We start from the raw sequence: 17,598 nt of genomic DNA, 5'->3' as shown, positions 1-17,598 counted from the left end.
TAGAACATCATAACGCCCTACAATTAGGGAAGCTCTTACAACAAGTGCTATTCGTGACTTTTGAAATAAGGGCGAACTACTACTAGGTCTAGTATAAGGTAGGCATGTACAGCGCAATACGAGCGTCTTCTTTTTTTCCCTCCATATTTGCACAGAAGATGGCCTCGAGAAGTTATTTTATTGTTCGTCTAACACGTGCACGTACTTCCTGTCTTCCCGCTTCTCCTTCTCCGTCGCCGGCGGGAGGTCGTAGTATGCCGAGCTACGATATCCTTGCTGTTTATAATGGTTAATACTGTTATATTCATTTATCTGTATTGGCTGTCAAACTTACCAAGTAGTGGTATGTGAAGTCGCTGATGTCACCCGGCGTAATGCCTAGGTCGGCAAAAGTCTTGGCTGTAGGATCGATCTTCTGGTCGATGAACTCCTTGTCTACTTCCTCGGCGGAGAGGATCGGCCACCACAACGCCTTGTTAAGAAGGCCGGCCACGGGCTTTAGGATGGCCTTGGGCACGTTGATGTGTCTTCGCTTCTTGTAGATTTCCCGGTCGACCAACTCGGCGATTTCGGCTGTCGAGTAGTTCTTAGGTCCGTAGAGCTCGAAGGTCTGCCCCGCCGTGGTGTCATCGTATAGCATAGCTTCTAGAGCTTGGCCCACGTCAATGGACTATTAACATTAGCAATCCGGTTCGTAATTTAGCCGATCTATATCAGAACGGACATACGTGAACGGGCCAGTATCTCTCCTGCATGTTGTTCGCTGTGAATAGGTTGCCGGCGCTAGCCAATCGGTGGAGGAGGTTGTCCTCGAAGCCGAATAAGGGTGCCGGTCGGACGATAGTAGTCTCCGGGAAGATGCTTCGGGCGACTTGCTCGCCCCTCCCCTTGGTAGCGAAGAATTCGGCGGGCGAGTTAGGGTCGGCGTTATAGGATGAGACGTGGACGAATCGGTCGACGTCGTACTTGGCAACGGCTTCGGCGATGCGCTCGGTGCCCTCGACGTGGACGTCCTCTAGAGTATAGTTCTTTGTAGGATAGTTCCGGCCGACGAGGTTGTACACGATATCGGAGTGCCTCACGCTTGCCTCGATCGAGTCGGTGTTGTATAAGTCGTACTCGATAAAGACGACGCGGCCCAAATCACCCGTCACCTTGAGGTGGCGCTTGGCCATTTCTTCTCGGAACGGAACGATAACCTGGCATCCTTGGCGGGCTATAACATGATATTAGACACGGCTAGAACCGCCGGCTCTTCGTATTGTCCGTACCTAATCGGTTGACGATGTATCTTCCGAGCTGTCCCGTTGCGCCAAATACTGTGGCGACATGACCTGTAGAAACCGTCAGGATCGGAAGGGCTCTGCTATAAATCGTAACGGCTGCTGTTTACCTCCGAGAGATGACCTATAGACAGAAACATGTCAGGATGATAGCCATTGACGAACGACAAGCCGGGGGGCGACTAACCTGCCACCTTGTACGCGAATGATGGGCTTGCCGGTGCGGGTGATGGTTATATCGGAAACGCGTCGGACCTGGTTTAGATTGAAGGCCAGCTTTCGAGTGGACCGCACGGCGGCCGGAAAGGAAGCCATTCTTGCTCGTATAGCCCGGGTTGCAAGAATGACGCAGCCTTTCCAATTGGTAGAGAGAGCCGGTTATTGTTTGAAGCTTTTGGGAATGGGAATGGCAACTGACTTCCCACTAAAAGTGGGATTGAAGCTCTAATCGGTTCAAGGAGTCAAGCCACAGCTTTTTTTTTTTTAATACGTCGAGTTTTAGTCAGAGCTAATGCGCTTGGAGAGATTGGCTGGCAGCATTGAACATTAGCTTGAATGCTAAGCCACAGATTACAGAATACATCATACCTACATAGACCTAACCTATGTAACCTAAGGTAACATAAGGTAACTAAGCCAAGATCTGATATGGAATTGGATCTCGTAGGTACAAGATACATCATAGGTGGTACATGCATAAGTACAAGATTGACATTGTACAAAGGTACATCCTTGCTTCCCTGGACAGTGGACAGGCTGACAGGCTGCACTAGCTGCGTACTGATTGAATGAAGCTTCAGAAGCTTCGACCTTTCACTTACACCATTAACACCATAACCCCGAACAAAAAACCAACCAAACCCAAATCTCACTTATAAATACCTAACTCCCCCAGGACCTACATATAAACAACAACTCGGAAAAATATAATGAACGTCGACACAATCGCCGATTTCTTGGCCGACCAGCGGGACGAGACCCCGGACGAGCTTCAATATCTCATCATCCAGTTCGAGAACTTTTGGGAGCGCAAGTTATGGCACCAACTCACCGACGCCCTGCTCGAATTCTTCGCCAACCCCAAGAGCGAGCCGCAGCGCCTCAAGTTCTATAAGGTCTTCATATCGAAGTTCGCTGATAAGATCAACCAACTGAAGCTTGTCGACCTGGGCTTGAAGGCCGCTACCCAATGCCGAGGTCAGATCTACACACACATATATATATATACATATTTCTTGTAATGTTTGATAGACGTGGTGCTAACCCCTTACGACGTTGTTAGACGACCAGGAACGCCTCACCTTCCTCACAGACCTCGCTAAGAAGGTCGACAACGAAGCCTCCCAAGACGCCTTCGTCTACGCACTCGCCGCCGTCGCCCGAGTGGAGCTAAACCTGCGGGACCTCGAGGCCGCGCGCCGGGATCTGGACAAGGCCGAACGCATCCTAGACTCCTTCGACAGCGTCGAGACCAAGGTCCACGCCGCGTTTTACCAGGTCAACGCCGACTACTACCAAGCCAAGGCCGACTTCGCCGCCTACTACCGCAACGCCCTCCTCTACCTCGCCTGCATCGATCTCTCCTCCCTCTCCCCCGACGAGCGCCGCGCCCGCGCCTACGACCTCGGCATCGCCGCCCTGGTCTCCGACTCCATCTACAACTTCGGCGAGCTGCTGCAGCACCCGATCCTCGCCGCCCTGACCGGCGACGTCGCCTGGCTGCGGGAGCTGCTGATCGCCTTCAACCAGGGCGACCTGGCCGCGTACGACGTGCTGTCGGGCCACATCTCGTCCAACTCGCTCCTCCGCGACCACCTCGAGGACATCCGCCAGAAGATCTACCTCGCCGCCCTGACCGAGAGCGTCTTCCGCCGCCCCCCGCACCAGCGCGCCATGACCTTCGGCGCCATCTCCGCCGACACCAAGGTCCGCAAGGACGAGATCGAGCACCTCGTCATGAAGGCCCTCAGCCTCGGCCTCGTCCGCGGCACCATCGACGAGGTCGACGAGCTCGTCAACTTCACCTGGGTCCAGCCCCGCGTCCTCGACATGGCCCAGATCGCCAGCATGAGCCAGCGCCTCGGCGAGTGGGGCGAGAACGTCAACAAGCTAGGCAACTGGATCGAGGCGACCGGCCAGGATATCTGGGCCCCTTGATCCCTTTTGTTCCCCCTAGGTATTCGTATATCTACCTACCTAAGCTTACTACGGAGAAGGAGAAAAACTAAAGTGGGCAAGGGTTTCGAGAGAAGGGTTGGAATTGCGAATGTGGATGCGGATGTGGATGTGCAAAAGCTGGCCCTTCTCTTGCATACACGACGGCCGAGGAGCCCATGTATGTATGATAGATAAACTAATAGACGACGTGCGGTCCCGGTATGAGGACTAGACACGTATTGCTGCATAATGACCGAGTCTATGAAGTAAGAAGATATACATTACTAGGAGTGTTTGGTACCAGATGTAGTGGTACTTGATGCTCTATTATACTAATTACTCCTATTATACGTGACGTGACGTATTACGATGAAGGGCGGTATTTTACTCCCAAGTCTCCTTATTCTGCTTCGTCTTTGGACTGTCTATAGCGACTGAACGCAGTTATACGGGCGGTCTTGTAGGTAGATGGGAAGAAACAAACATCGGCAGCTCCCCTTCTACCATGTAAGCGTTATACGACGGAAAGAAGTTCCGTGTCTACTCATGTCACTGGATTGAATATCCAACAAGAAACAGTAGGGTTGAAATGTATTTCATATGATATCGCTGCCTACCTATTCTGTCTAGCAATGCCAGTCCTAAACCCCTTGGGTGTGTTTCAGGACATATTATTCGATTTTGCTTAAGTTGGGTCATAACCCTTCCCACCGGTCTTGTTATGAAGACCAAACTATATACCTACCTACCGGATGATTAGGTAACGACCAGGTAGGTAAGTTCAAGTAGATAGACATGGTAAGTCTAGACATAGCACGCCGGCGCAGCAGTCGCAGCAAAAGCACCACTTCCTTCCTTCCTCACAAGTAACAAGCCAAAAAAATCACGCATTTTTCTTCTTCTCGCCCACCACAGCCTCCTCCTTCTCCTCTCTCGGCTGCCCGAGCACCACTATCTGCCCGACCAGCCAGGCGGGCCACCAGACGCCCCAGACGAGCAGCGGCGTGTACACGCCCCAGACGTGCCAGCCGAACGCCGCCTCCTCGAGCACGTGCTGGATCCCGACGCCGGCGAGCGCGCTGCCCGCGAGCAGGACGGCGGGGGGCGCCAGGACGTGCAGGAGCGCCGAGTGCGTGTACCGGAGGACCGCTGCGTTTATACCCTTGCCCTTGTCGGAAGAAGAAGAAGAGGAAGGGGAAGAAGAGGGCCACGGGCGGGAAAATGATAACGGGCTAGATAGGACGCCGATGAGGAAGGCGAGCGAGAAGTTGAGCGTGGCGAGGGACGAGAGGAACATTCCTAATAGCAGCAATGAAAACGACCGGATGAGCAGGTACTGTTGGGCCGTAGGCGGTTTGCGGATGCCGTTTGTTAGGAAATACGAGGCGAGGTGTGGGAGACCGGCGTTGACGACGGCGAAGAGGATGAACATCGGAGTGATAAGCTATTTTTGCGTTAGTTATTAATACGAAAGGACAGTGTTGGGCATGAATAGGGATTATTCAGAATCAAGAGCAAGGGCAGAAAAGAAAACTTACGCTGGAAGGCGTCTGGTTAAAGGCAAACAGGGGAATGACGGCTAGGAATTGACATCCGGCTACAAGCGTAAGCGGAAGAAGAATTTCTCGCTCAACCGGTACCGAAACCCGCTTCGTATCTGCCTTGACCTCCTTAACACCCTCGTCCTCTTTAGCCTCTCCTATCTCGGGCTTCTTCTCCTGCTCGCCTTTCGGTGCATCAACCTCTCTGTACCCGCTCTTGACCCACGACGCAATAGCCGTGATGGTAAAATTCGCAGCGACCAGCATGGCACTAGGCAGATACGTGCCAATGCTGACGAAGCGGTGCTTATGGATAAGCAAGTAGAAGAAGAAACTCTGGTGCAGCTTCTCGAGCAGATTGTTCAGACTGCGGAACAACCCCTCGATCAGGCGCCCAAGTCCCATCTCGTCGTGCCAGCCGTTGCCCACGGGCTTCAGGGTGACGGCGTCGACGTGGTACGGGATAAAGCTACTGTGCGGGCCTGTGGCATGTCCCAGCGCCTGATTGAGCATGCCTCGGACCACCGTAGCGAGATTATCGTCGTACTTCTGCGAGTGCTTCAAGATCCCCTGAAGCGCGCAGCCCATGCCCATCTGCCCGCTCGCGATGTTAACGACGGAGTTGATCAAGTCTAGGTTGGGCAGCTGTCCGTTGACGCCGTCGTAGGCGATGGAAATCGACTCGAAGCGTCCCTCTTGCGCATAATCGAGCGCGATGGCGCCCTGCAGCGCGCCTGACTTGATGGGTAGAGGGGCGACATGCGACGGATCGTGAGCATCGTGGTACGCGTCGACCCAAGCTTGCATACCCGCCTTGCTGTCGGGCGGTACTACTAATATGATATCCTTGGACCATAGCGACCAGCGCTTGAAGTATCGTGTAAGGGCCAGAGCCAATGCGAGACCGTTGCGGTTGAACTCCTCGTCGACGTTCTTCCAAGCAGCAACCAGTACTATGGCCTCCGTAGCGTCACCACGGGGGGCTTGTAAGATAGCATACACGTTTTCTCCAGCATACGTTTTCCCCGACGAATGGTATGTATAATTCTGTCGCCCGACCTTAAGGCCGAGGCCCTTGAATATAGTCTCGAGGTCGTCGTTTACTCGGGTGTTGGTGCTATTCTCTAAGGCGTTGATCTCGTGCTTGTAAGCACGGAATACGTTCTGGTCGCTGCCGCCAAAATAAGTATGGACTTGGCCAGGTAACAAGGCGTTCTCGCTGATATAGGTGCGGCGCGAGTATTCGTCGAGGGGTAACATGAGTAGCCATACGACGCCGACGACGATACACAGTAGGGACAGATATGGCGGGAGCTTCAGCAACCGCGGATCGCGGCGCAGAGCCATGGCCGCAGCTGTTTTTCAATAACCAGTTAGCCAATTACTTTGATTTTAGTCACACAGCTCTATTAGGTGAAGCTAACTTACAAAGTAGACGCGGCATGGCTTCTTTAGTCCCCTGAGATCAACTGTGCGCTGCAGAAAACTTGGGAGTTGAATGTTGTAACAGCTTAGAAGCTTGAAGCTACATTAAACCGTACACTAAATTCAATTAGAGAGTCCCCAAGATTCGCGTGTAACACGAGTCCCACTGCGATTTTGACTTTTCAGGGGTCCAATTGTTAATTAAGCCGAAGTACCTACTCTAACAATGACATAATCAGCCTTACGGCCTGCTTATTATTACCTATTAGCTGCATATCATTTATCGAGACAAAGCTACCTTGGTACATACCTTGAAAGTTGATATATCTTTTAACATCTTGAACCAGATTCCAGGGAGTGTATAGAAGCTGCAAGACCAAAAAATATAACGGTTCCAGGAAAATCAAGAAAATTAATATGAAGTACCTAATCACAGTAACACATGTATATCATTCTCAAGGCATTTAGAAAGGTTTACGACAACACAGGTAACCGGCCTTACCCCCAAAACAAATGTCATGGTAAATAAAGTATTATACTGCCTCGTGATGCGAATGGTATTTTCCCTTCCAGAAACGCCAGTGTGATGCAATGTTGGAATGCCCAATAACCACGAGCTATATACAGGAATAGCATTCACCAAATCTATCTCCGCTCTTCTCAAGCTCCCTCGGAACCCACGCTAGGGACCTAACCGCTGCGTAGAACCCATCAAACCCAACGGTGTCATCTGACTAGTCGAATTGCTTGTCGGTAAGACGCCGAATCTACCGTACGTCTTCTGGTCCACGCTAACGTAGTGCGGCAATATTCCTAGCAGGTTGAGACGAGCTTCGATCCATCGTAGAATTTTCTCCGGAGGTGAGAGGAACTTGAGGTAACCCAGGCCGACTAAACAGGATATCATTAGTGGGATCTGACCAACATCGAGATACCCAAGGTTCACTTACACAGATAACCCGTGCCCACGCCGCACAGATGGCCCATGAAACTAGTATTAGGGATCAATGCCTCAACTACCAATACCATCATCAGAGGGGTGGTCCACGTCGGGACGTGATGTGTCCCTATTACAAGGTACGGGTTGGTCTTGTACGTTCGAATAGCCTCAATGCCCAGTAGCAAAAATACCCAGAGGCTTTAAGCTCATATATTAGCGTCATTCCCCATCCCAAAGCGTAGATTGAAAATACCTGGCTCCCATAACGGCTGTATTGCCTTTTATAATGAACTTCTCCCATATTATATAGATAAAAGCCGGAATCGTTGTTAAAGCTGCAGCAAGTGTTAACCCAATTTGCGCGGTCGTATGACGGTTTTTCAAACAGGCACACTTACGGCCAAAAAACAGCGCAAGGGAGGTCAAAGTGCCAAATTCGTTTTCAAATCTCTCAAGGAGCGGCGTCAAGGACAGGATATTGAAGAGGGCGTGGAAGAAGTTGATATGTATTAACGGGAACGTATTTATTCGATACACTATGTAGAATCCGCATTAGTTATAAAGGCGCGCGCGCTACATGGTATATTATGGTATAGAAATAAGGGGGCACCGACTGGTTGACAGAGTCAACTCGTTGGGAATCAAGGCACCCCACTGTCGCACATCCCAGGCGGACTGGAGAGAGACAATCCAGAAGGTGGTCATAATAGCAACCATGCAGCGTGTGAATAGCGGCAGACGGAACACATACGAGCGCGCCCGCTGCGCGCTGAGGCCCTGAACGGTAGGCATTTGTCGGGTTGTGCGGCGGAACCGAGCCAACCGTAGTGACGTCGAGGTTGCGATATTGCCAGATTGTCAAAGCCGATTGATTGCCTAGGTTAGGTACCTAAGGTAGGTAGTCTAAGGTATGCTGGCGAAAAGGACACGGCTTGCCGCAAAACGAGGCTTGAAGCTGTTGTTTATTAGCGCCTTACTCGAATCTCCATTGAAAAAAAAAAAGGAAAATAAAAAAAATTATGGAGGCGAGTTTGGTGAACGGACGAAAGTTTGAGTCGTTGTGCTTTGCGACTTCCGGCCGCAAGACTGCTAGGTACAGTTTTACTTTCTATAAGCAGGGGTTTGCATGTTGCTGAAAGCCTGAAAGAGGTAGCGAGTAGCGGAAGATGACACGCTAGAAGGAACTTGATCTTCGGCACTGCCTTATCTGGTTTATCGATAAATGCATGTACCTGGCAGTAATACTTTGTTACCGAGGTACGGGTGTAAAGTACCTAACTATAGGAGATCAATCCAATATACGGTATCCATGTTCCTACTATGTAGATCAATATCATTGGGAATCCCATTCACTAGTATAATATGTTTCCTTGGTAAGTCCCAAAAGGAAAGCGACCCTATTTCGGCGGCATCATATACTCTCTCTAGAAGGATGATTTGATCACTAATTGACTAGTGTAAGTTAGGGCTATTACTCTCTAGATCTCGAGAAAATCTAGTAATCTATAGAGGCGATTTATTTAAACTACTTACAAGAAATTAGATGGAATTTATAATAACTAATATAGATTTCGTTAACGCCGATTTGGTCAACAAGGGTAGTATAGTCTCAAAGTATACTTGATTGATATAATTCATCGTCTTTGTAAGTAGTCCTCACAGTTTTAGCAATTATATTGTTTCTAATGGATTTTTGAGCGGTTGATAAGAACTTATCTTCTTATAAAATATTATAATCATTATTTTTAATATAGTTAAGCATGCTATTAAATAGTGTAAAGGTCCGGAAGATAGCTATCAAACTACTACATTACTAAAAGATAAAACGATGGTGACTTTAGGCGTTGACGTTACTATTTCTACCTAGGTATAAAGATAGTATAAGTAAGTACCTAATAGAAGATACCTAACCTAGTTGATATAAACTAATCCTTAGTCCTACCATTTAAACTATTACATGTATATTAAACATTTAAGGCTATTCCCTAAGTCTCTTTAACCATAGACTTAAGGACTAGGAAGTAATAATCTCTAAACATCCTTAGCTATCTATTACTTAGTATCAAAATCTTTGATAGTGTATGAGTGAGGAGGGCATTACTTTTTAGGAGGCTTTACCACCTGTTCACCATATATTTTTCCTTGGTATACCGTCTTTGAAACTAAATAATATGTTCTTATAGCTATCTAACTTACAATTCTAATTACTGTACATACGAACTTCGAAGTCTTGCCAAATTGTCCTGCTATATGTCCCTCTTTGAAAAGAAAATGAAAACGTCCGCACTTCATCCTCAAGATTTTGGTCATTTGCGCTGTTTCACTTCATATAAGCCGGGCAGACTTTCGTTCCCCTCGAAGAGGAGCTTCTTAATATTTGTTAGTATATCGGTTGTATATTAAGTTAAGGAACGAGTTAGGAACTTATCTAATGAAACTACTTAAGATTAGTGAGTGACTTCTGACCGTGACGATATTTTTCTTTCTTCAAATTCTCTTCTTCTCTTCTCTTCTTTTTCAAATATATAACTACTCTATAATCGTAACTTTATTTGACATTGTGTCGTATATGACATGGAACAATTTGGCGATTGTAATTAATTAAGATCCTTAAAACCCTTAGTTAGGCTTGAGATGAGGCTGATCGAGAGTTAGTGATCGCTAAGCAAGGGAAGTTGGCCCCCGAGGGGCAAGATCTGGCATCATGGTATACCTGTAGAATCATCAGAATCATCAGTCCAAGCCAAAAGGCTTAGGTCAACAACATGACACGAGAGGTAATGAGGGAACCGCAATAAAGCACCTAGATCGACAATGCATTATGAGAAACACTATAGGTAGAAACCTACCTACCTAGTAAACCTAACATACCTGATATTTGAAAGATTCACAGAAGAAAGTCGAGGCATAAAATTTAGAAATTCTTTCATCAAGGTTCGTTTTGTACAAGCTATAAAAATTCTAGAATCGGCTGGATAAACATCATGACGGGTTAGAAATGATATAACATGACATCCGTAAAACCAACCCAAGTTCCTATACACCCCGAGTGCTGTAATTCTAGCAGGCCTCCCCACAATGCGCCCGCGTGGATTTCTCCGATATTATTGATTTTGTTCGCTGCATTATCCGTTAGACTTCTTATTTCGCTTGCTCGGCCTTCTTGGCCATTGTGTTGAGCGCGCTTCCATTCTTGAACCACTCGATCTGGGCCTCGTTGAATGTATGGTTCAGCTTAACATCGAACGGCTCCCCGTCCTTAGGGTGCACCCGCATCGTCACAGGCTTGCCAACAGCAAGCTCGGTGCAGAGGAGATCGACCTAGATAACGCGAATATGTTAGTAAAACCAAGTACAATAGTATAGATACTCAGTTTATCGGAACATAAAATCACTTACCTTGTCATCAGGCTTGATCCTGTCGTAGTCAGCGGGATCCGCAAATGTGAGGGGAAGCATGCCCTGCTTCTTCAAGTTGGTCTCGTGAATACGGGCGAAGCTTCGGGTGATGATGGCAAGGCCACCAAGGTGGCGAGGCTCAAGAGCGGCGTGTTCTCGAGAGCTTCCCTCACCATAGTTCCAGTCACCAATGACAACCCACTTAATTCCCTTGGCTTTGTAGTCACGGGCCACAGCTGGGACAGCATCCCACTCGCCTGTGGTCACATTCTTGATCTTGTTTGCTTCGCTATTGGCCTCGTTAATAGCGCCGATCAACATGTTGTTGGAGATATTGTCTAGATGTCCACGGTACTTAAGCCAGGGGCCAGCCATAGAGATGTGATCAGTGGTAGTCTTTCCCTTGGCCTTAATCAAGATGGGCATATTAAGAGCATCTTTTCCATCCCAAGGCTGGAAGGGTTTGAGAACCTGGAGACGGTCCGAGGTAGGAGAGACTTGGACGTTAACCGAGGAGCGGTCAGCAGGGGGGGCTTGGTAAGTGTTGTTTCCGGGGTCGTATCCTTTTGCAGGGAGACCGTCGCCGGTGGGAGGAGCCAGTAAGAACTCGTTGCCGTCCTTGTCCTTCAACTTGTCGGTTAGCGGGTTGAAGTGCAGGTTGCCAGCAATCGACAGGGCAACGACCAGATCGGGGGAGGTAACGAAGGAGTGAGTGGCGGGGTTGCCGTCGTTTCGGCCGGTGAAGTTACGGTTGTACGAGGACAGAATCGAGTTGGCCTCTCCCTTCTTGACGTCCCGTCGATCCCATTGACCAATGCAGGGACCGCAAGCGTTGGCCAACACCATGCCACCAAATTCTTCAAACGTCTTAAGCTGTCCGTCCCTGGCAATCGTTGCTCTGATCTGTTCGGAACCAGGAGTAACAAAGAAGGCCGACTTAGCCTTCAAGCCATGGTTCAGAGCATCCTGAGCGATGGAGGCAGCTCGGGACATGTCCTCGTAGGATGAATTGGTGCAAGATCCAATCAGGCCAACCTTAAGCTCCTCAGGCCAGCCATTAGCCTTGACGGCCTCTGAAAACTTAGAGATCGGGGTTGCTAGATCGGGTGTGAAGGGACCATTGATATGAGGCTCGAGTTCGGAGAGGTTGATCTCCAGGAATTGGTCGTATTCGGCACCCTCATCCTCACGTAGTTCCTTAGCATAAGAGCGGGCGAAATCACCAATCTCAGTTCGCTTAGTGGCCTTCAGGTAGTCGTACATGCGGTCGGTGAACGGGAAAACAGAAGTTGTGGCACCAATTTCAGCTCTGTCAAAAGTATGTTAGCGCTTGTTCAATCCATACTGAATTTTTCTTTTTTTTTTCAAAAAAAAAAAAAGAGAGACTAGGAAGAAGACGAGGAAAGGGCTAGGAAAGAAGGGAAAGAGGGAAAGAGGGAAAGAGGAAGTGGTGAAAAGGGGAAAGGGGGTTGGGGTGTTGGAAAAGGGGGAAAGACAAAAAAAATCAGAAAATTTTATAAAAATGAAAAACCACTACCCCATGTTAGCCACACTTCCTAGGCCTGTACTGCTAACGCTGTTAAGACCAGGTCCGTGGTATTCGACAATAAAGCCAGTTCCGCCTTTAACTGTCAGTTTTCCAGCGACGGCAAGGATGATGTCTATAAACTCATTAGTATAGCTTAGTCAGCAAGGAAGCAGCACTATAGATTACCTTTAGGGCTAGTCCAGCCCTTTAGCTCTCCTGTAAGCTTAATCCCTAGTATAAATTAGCTAGTTGTTATTATTAGATACCTGGTATAGGCTTGATGATAGGCCGGCCTTACCGATGTATTTGGGTGCCTTCAGCTCCCAAGGCAGATTTGCCATGACGTCAACAGCATCAGCACCGCCTACACCAATGGCAGCCATACCTAGACCGCCGGCATTGGGTGTGTGGGAGTCGGTGCCGATCAGCAGACCACCGGGGAAGGCGTAGTTCTCGAGGATGATTTGGTGGATGATACCGGAACCGGGTCTCCAGAAACCGATGTTGTACTTGGCACATGCCGAGGAAAGGAAGTCGTAGACTTCCTTGTTAATGCTGACAGCTCGCTCCAGATCCTTCTCTCCGCCAACCTGGGCCTCGATCAGGTGATCACAGTGTACGGTCGTGGGGTTAGCCACGGAAGACATGCCGGCAGACATGAACTGGAGGATAGCCATCTGGGCAGTGGCATCCTGGCATGCGACTCGATCGGGCCGTAGCTTAAGGTACGACACACCTCGCTCGATGTCCTGGTTATGCGGGTCGTCAAGATGGGAGTATAAAACCTTCTCGCCGTACGTCAAGGGGCGATTTAAGCGGCTGCGAACGATCGCCAGGTTCTCTGCCATCTTCTTGTAGTTGATAAAGTTGCCTTCTTCCCAGTTGTTTTGCCTGACCTATAATTTGAGGGAAATATCAGCCTCCACGACCACCCCCACTAACAGCGAGCTTTGATGCTTTTACAGCAGAGGCCGGCTTACCTTCTTGTCGAGAACCGAGTCGGAAACGGAGGCCATGCACCTGCGCAGGTTCATGTTGGACATGACCCGCGATCGGGCAACGTTGCCCAGGACCTGTCGAGTGGCCAACATGTTGACAACTGCGGTCCTGAGGATAACTTATGAGGGGTTCAGATATAAGACACGACCTAGACCAAATTCAACTCCTATAAAAATGGGAGGAGTAATTTCAACAGGGAGACGATATGCCTCTTGAACCTGGAGAAAGAAAGGAGGAATTGGTTCTTGAAGAAGAAAAAGAAAAAAAAGATTGTGATGGGAAAAGAGGAAAAGGTGGAGAGTTTTTGTGGTTTGCGATTAAAGATGATACTTTTGGCCGCCGGTACTACGGTAAAGGGAAGCTGGTAATGCCTACTGGCCAAACTAGCAGGCTAGCAGGCTAGGCGTGTTAGGGATCTGAATGTATCGGGGTACTTCGGCTAAGATGAAGAGGTACCTCCACTAGTAATGGTGTTGCCCGGCTGAATGGACGAATCACAGCAAATCCGATTACTTCAGGTCGAAAACTGTGACCTCACACTGCTTCCCTGGGAATAAGCCACCATATGTGATAACAAGCGGCGCACATGTAGAAAACGTGCATTTAGGTAATTACCATTACTATGTATACCTACGGTATGTAATACATTATATTGCTCTATAGCATCGGTACAACTCTCAAGTAAATAGTTTACAATTTACACCACACGTGGTCATATCTATCTTGTACTCATTACCTATATAAGACTACTGTCATTGTTACAAACGTCCTGAGAAATACACTTACTTATCTATACCAATCTGAGAGGTCTTTGGAAACGAGGGGCATTTTCTCGGCAATAAGATGACGCTAGACCAAATATGTTGTATTATGTATACGAAGCTGAAATTTCCGCAGAACAGAATGCGCGGAATGTAGATGGATGAAAGCGGTTGGATGGAGACTTTTCATGTATAACGGCCCAAGAAGAGGTATGTATATACGTACCTCTATGTAAGGTATCACTAAGGTAATGCTGGACTGAGATATAGGTTAGCCGCAAATTTTAATTCTATAAGCCAATTCTTTTAGATAACGTTTGAAGCATCATGTATAGAAATGTAGGTACTGAGGTATGTCGAAACCCATAAAATTGTCATTCAATCAGATTCATGGGATTGGTCAGACTATAAAATTGGACCATGTAAACCTCACTTTGACGTCGCTCCGAGTATCTACAAGTCAAGTCGAAGTAGTTTGTCAAATTTGATACCTACACTAGGCACATGTAAAACCACTTGTGCGACTTTCTTGTTTTCCTGTAGGATGCAGCTCAAGTCTCATTGGAAGCTGGGACGATCTATGACCTAAGATTCTACCCCATCCCTGCCTATCTCTGAAGCCTAGAGGATTTGTACATGAAGAGGTAACTTGCAAGCGCTGCAAAATCAGCCCCCTTGAGTCAAACATCCTGACAGCTCCCAAATTGACGGTAGCCTTGCTGCAGCTTGAAACTTTGAGACTCCAAGTTTCTGTATAACTACCTAATACACCAGCTCCATGTTTTTACTTGAATGCGGCTATAGGATATTGCGAAATCTGAAGTGCATCTAACAAATCAGAGATAAACAAGTAAGTATCTCGTTTCTGATCGCAAGTACCCTGGAAATAACCGCAGGTACCTCTTCGTCGCAGACCAAGTAACGCCGTAGTGTATTATGTAGTGTAGAAGAAGCCCTGAATCGCTTCACGAATGCGCGCAGGTCCACATTTCACAGGTCTGCAGGCCAAAATCGACAGGCCGAGACAAATTTTGCTCAGTCTGGAGACCAAACAGGTGGGACCCAATTGGCCAATCGGCGATACCACTAGGATCAATGGACAAGGGAGATACCCCCACGGTTAGACTTTTGCCTCGGTGAATATTTGGCACCGAGTAGCTAACCAGCCAACCCATTTGACACTGACACATTACGCATCGGCATCAGTTTAATGCCACACACCTTTGTTGCTAGGTAAACAAAAATTGTGCAACTCTTAAAATAGTGCATCTATGCTCCAAGGTTGAACCCGTTTAAATATTATTCCATATAGGGAAGAGCTTTGCATGCTTGCAACATGGACCTGAGTAACGACCTTGCTTGCTGTACTTAGGTAGGTACTGCCGCTCGCCCGGAGATGCGAAGTGGATAAGAGCCGGATCAAATTCGGGCCCGGAATATTAAGCCGTAACTGCCACGCTGCTACAGCAAATTACGCCCGGACCACCTGATCGCCACTGCCTAACTACATAGTACTAGTAGATTGCTAGACTAAAAATATTCACCCCACCAAAATTTCTACGCCTAGGAAATCTTCGACTCAACTTACCTAATACACTATATGTGAAAGCAATCACTTGGTGACCTCTATCACTACGGCTACGAGATTCTCGTCTTCTTCAAGAACGTAATACCTATAATACCTGCCATCGTATTTACCATCCAAGTAGTCGCCGCCGCCGCTTGCCATGGGTGTCACTAACAAGCGCACTCTCACCAAGACTCGTCGCAAGACGAGGGACATCGACCAGATCAAAGCCGACCTCCGCTCGCCGAAACATCTAGCCCAATTCAAGAACACGAAGGCGGCAGAAGATCTCCCCGGCCTAGGAAAATGGTACTGCACCGAATGCGCAAAATGGTACGAGTCGGAACATAGTCTCGTCGTCCACAGGAAGGGAAAGCCTCATAAGAGAAGGTACGTCAAAGTTAACACACACTTAGTGTTGTTGCATTTGGTATTGGGCATATTTTATATTGGGTATCTAACTAACAGTGCATACAGAGTCAAGCAACTTCGCGAGGAGCCGTACACTCAGAAGGAGGCCGAGGCCGCTGTCGGTATAAGCACCGATAATCAAGGCCCCTACCGAACCGAGAGCGGTGTCGATAACGAGATTACCATGTCAACATGAGCGGCTAAATCCCACCGCGAAAACTTCCTATGATGACAGGCATCTGCGACGTTCAATTAATTCATAAGCGTTATCCATGAAGCATAAGTTGGGGCGCCTTATGGAGTGCGCCAATGCGTTACAATACTTCCTAAAGTATTTTCTGGTCAAATGAGGGCCGATGCTCAGATCTTAAGCTTGCAGTATCTCGAGGGTTTTTTCAAGAAGTTGTCCGCTTCGCTTACTTCAAACCGCGGGCTCTGGGCTTGACGAGACCACTAGCTCGACCTCGGCCCGTGCCGGTTCTACCTCTTGACTGCGAGCCGCCTCTCGAGGGGGCCGGGACGCGGGATTGACGAGTATCTGGCGCCGCAAACTTCTTAGGAGTCGGCTTAGACAGGGTCGGAGGGTTCTCTACGAAGGAGGTGTCCGTAGTCCTAGAGATAATTAGTGTTGGCCCTGAGCCCCGTACCAAATATAAACATACATGAATGTGGTTTCTCCGTCAAACTCGCCACCTCGCTCTGTGCTTCGAGATCGGGTTACTGCTACTGGTGATTGCTCCTCTCTAACCTTCGCTCGGCGGAACGACTCGGGAATCGGTCCCTACAGTTCCATTCCATAACTTATCAGCAGCTATTTAAAACCCGTAGATGTGAAAAAAGACCCTTACCTCCGGAAAGTCGACGCAGAAAGCATTCATGTTGAGTCCGTACATGAAACTCGCGAAGCTCTCGCTGAAGCGCGAAAGGCTTTCGTGCATCAGCTGGAAGTGCATCATGTTCGCCTCCAGGTCGGCCATGGCGTCGGAAAACTCGGCGAATGCGGGCTCGAAGGCGTTCAGCGGAAAGGGCTCGCCGCCTTGGACGCTGCGCTGCGCCGACTCGCGGAAGGAGGAGCGAGACGAAGGGCGGAGGGGCGTGGTGGGACGCGAACGCGAGGTAGAGCGCGGTCGCCGCGCGTTATCGTGGCCTTCGTTTCCGGACATGGTTTCTGGTTGTTAGGCTGGAAATCCCAGTATATTTGGGTGAGCGTGTAACTGCTTTAACTGCTTTTCTTAGGACAAAGTTGATGCTTGGCGAATTGAAACGAATTAAGGCTGCCAGGGGTACTCGAGATGTAGTGGGGTTCAGCGCCAGGCGTTCAAATTTCAGGGTACTGGGCAGTGGACACTGGGCAGCTGGACACGTGCTAAACTGCTATTTAAATGCTGCTCCTTAGGTTAAAAGTGGTGCCTAAGCCTCAACATGACGTAAACTGGACCTAATAGGTATCTCGAAAGGAAGGGACGGAAAGGTGTTCGGCGCGCAGGTGTTCCTGCGAAACGAGGTACTCAATTACCTAAGGTACCTCTAGTGTAATTAATTTTTTTGCGCACTAAGTAAAAGTAAGAGCCTTGGAATTCGACTAGT

General features: G+C 48.6%; 7 protein-coding genes across 7 annotated transcripts; 2 read left to right on the top strand and 5 right to left on the bottom strand.

The window, feature by feature from the left end:
• Nucleotides 1-34: 34 nt before the first annotated feature.
• Nucleotides 35-1,869, bottom strand: F4812DRAFT_422997 (NAD(P)-binding protein). Its single transcript, XM_047933725.1, has 6 exons — nt 1,471-1,869; nt 1,394-1,407; nt 1,272-1,334; nt 729-1,216; nt 335-670; nt 35-276 (listed from the first exon to the last, which is right to left on the bottom strand). Exons 1-6 carry the CDS (start codon nt 1,596-1,598, stop codon nt 178-180), a joined length of 1,128 nt encoding a protein of 375 aa, XP_047791741.1. The 5' UTR covers nt 1,599-1,869; the 3' UTR covers nt 35-177.
• Nucleotides 1,870-1,919: 50 nt separating this feature from the next.
• Nucleotides 1,920-3,776, top strand: F4812DRAFT_422995 (uncharacterized protein). The gene is made up of 2 exons (XM_047933724.1): nt 1,920-2,480; nt 2,566-3,776. Exons 1-2 carry the CDS (start codon nt 2,213-2,215, stop codon nt 3,438-3,440), a joined length of 1,143 nt encoding a protein of 380 aa, XP_047791740.1. The 5' UTR covers nt 1,920-2,212; the 3' UTR covers nt 3,441-3,776.
• A 243-nt stretch (nt 3,777-4,019) lies between these two features.
• Nucleotides 4,020-6,539, bottom strand: F4812DRAFT_328800 (Glycosylphosphatidylinositol:protein transamidase, GAA1 component). The gene is made up of 3 exons (XM_047931546.1): nt 6,410-6,539; nt 4,979-6,336; nt 4,020-4,884 (listed from the first exon to the last, which is right to left on the bottom strand). Exons 1-3 carry the CDS (start codon nt 6,423-6,425, stop codon nt 4,324-4,326), a joined length of 1,935 nt encoding a protein of 644 aa, XP_047791739.1. The 5' UTR covers nt 6,426-6,539; the 3' UTR covers nt 4,020-4,323.
• A 262-nt stretch (nt 6,540-6,801) lies between these two features.
• F4812DRAFT_422989 (uncharacterized protein) lies at nt 6,802-8,487 on the bottom strand. Its single transcript, XM_047933723.1, has 5 exons — nt 7,961-8,487; nt 7,745-7,882; nt 7,600-7,681; nt 7,357-7,544; nt 6,802-7,297 (listed from the first exon to the last, which is right to left on the bottom strand). Exons 1-5 carry the CDS (start codon nt 8,136-8,138, stop codon nt 7,089-7,091), a joined length of 795 nt encoding a protein of 264 aa, XP_047791738.1. The 5' UTR covers nt 8,139-8,487; the 3' UTR covers nt 6,802-7,088.
• Nucleotides 8,488-10,077: 1,590 nt separating this feature from the next.
• On the bottom strand, nt 10,078-13,595 carry F4812DRAFT_422988 (aconitate hydratase). Its single transcript, XM_047933722.1, has 6 exons — nt 13,254-13,595; nt 12,572-13,169; nt 12,460-12,504; nt 12,283-12,406; nt 10,746-12,054; nt 10,078-10,667 (listed from the first exon to the last, which is right to left on the bottom strand). The coding sequence occupies exons 1-6, from the start codon at nt 13,362-13,364 to the stop codon at nt 10,488-10,490; spliced, it is 2,367 nt and encodes a 788-aa protein (XP_047791737.1). The 5' UTR covers nt 13,365-13,595; the 3' UTR covers nt 10,078-10,487.
• Nucleotides 13,596-15,234: 1,639 nt separating this feature from the next.
• F4812DRAFT_422984 (uncharacterized protein) lies at nt 15,235-16,695 on the top strand. The gene is made up of 2 exons (XM_047933721.1): nt 15,235-15,990; nt 16,078-16,695. Exons 1-2 carry the CDS (start codon nt 15,761-15,763, stop codon nt 16,205-16,207), a joined length of 360 nt encoding a protein of 119 aa, XP_047791736.1. The 5' UTR covers nt 15,235-15,760; the 3' UTR covers nt 16,208-16,695.
• On the bottom strand, nt 16,428-17,174 carry F4812DRAFT_457960 (DASH complex subunit Dam1-domain-containing protein; the record flags this gene model as incomplete). Its single annotated transcript, XM_047937266.1, has 3 exons — nt 16,428-16,623; nt 16,674-16,792; nt 16,860-17,174. 3 exons carry the CDS (start codon nt 17,172-17,174, stop codon nt 16,428-16,430), a joined length of 630 nt encoding a protein of 209 aa, XP_047791735.1.
• Nucleotides 17,175-17,598: the final 424 nt, after the last annotated feature.

Source organism: Daldinia caldariorum (assembly GCF_022478825.1).
Source record: "Daldinia caldariorum strain CBS 122874 unplaced genomic scaffold F4812scaffold_5, whole genome shotgun sequence".
Classification (NCBI taxonomy): Eukaryota; Fungi; Ascomycota; class Sordariomycetes; order Xylariales; family Hypoxylaceae; genus Daldinia; species Daldinia caldariorum.
Note: the sequence above shows the minus strand (reverse complement) of the source record. Positions and strands in the feature narration are given on the sequence as shown.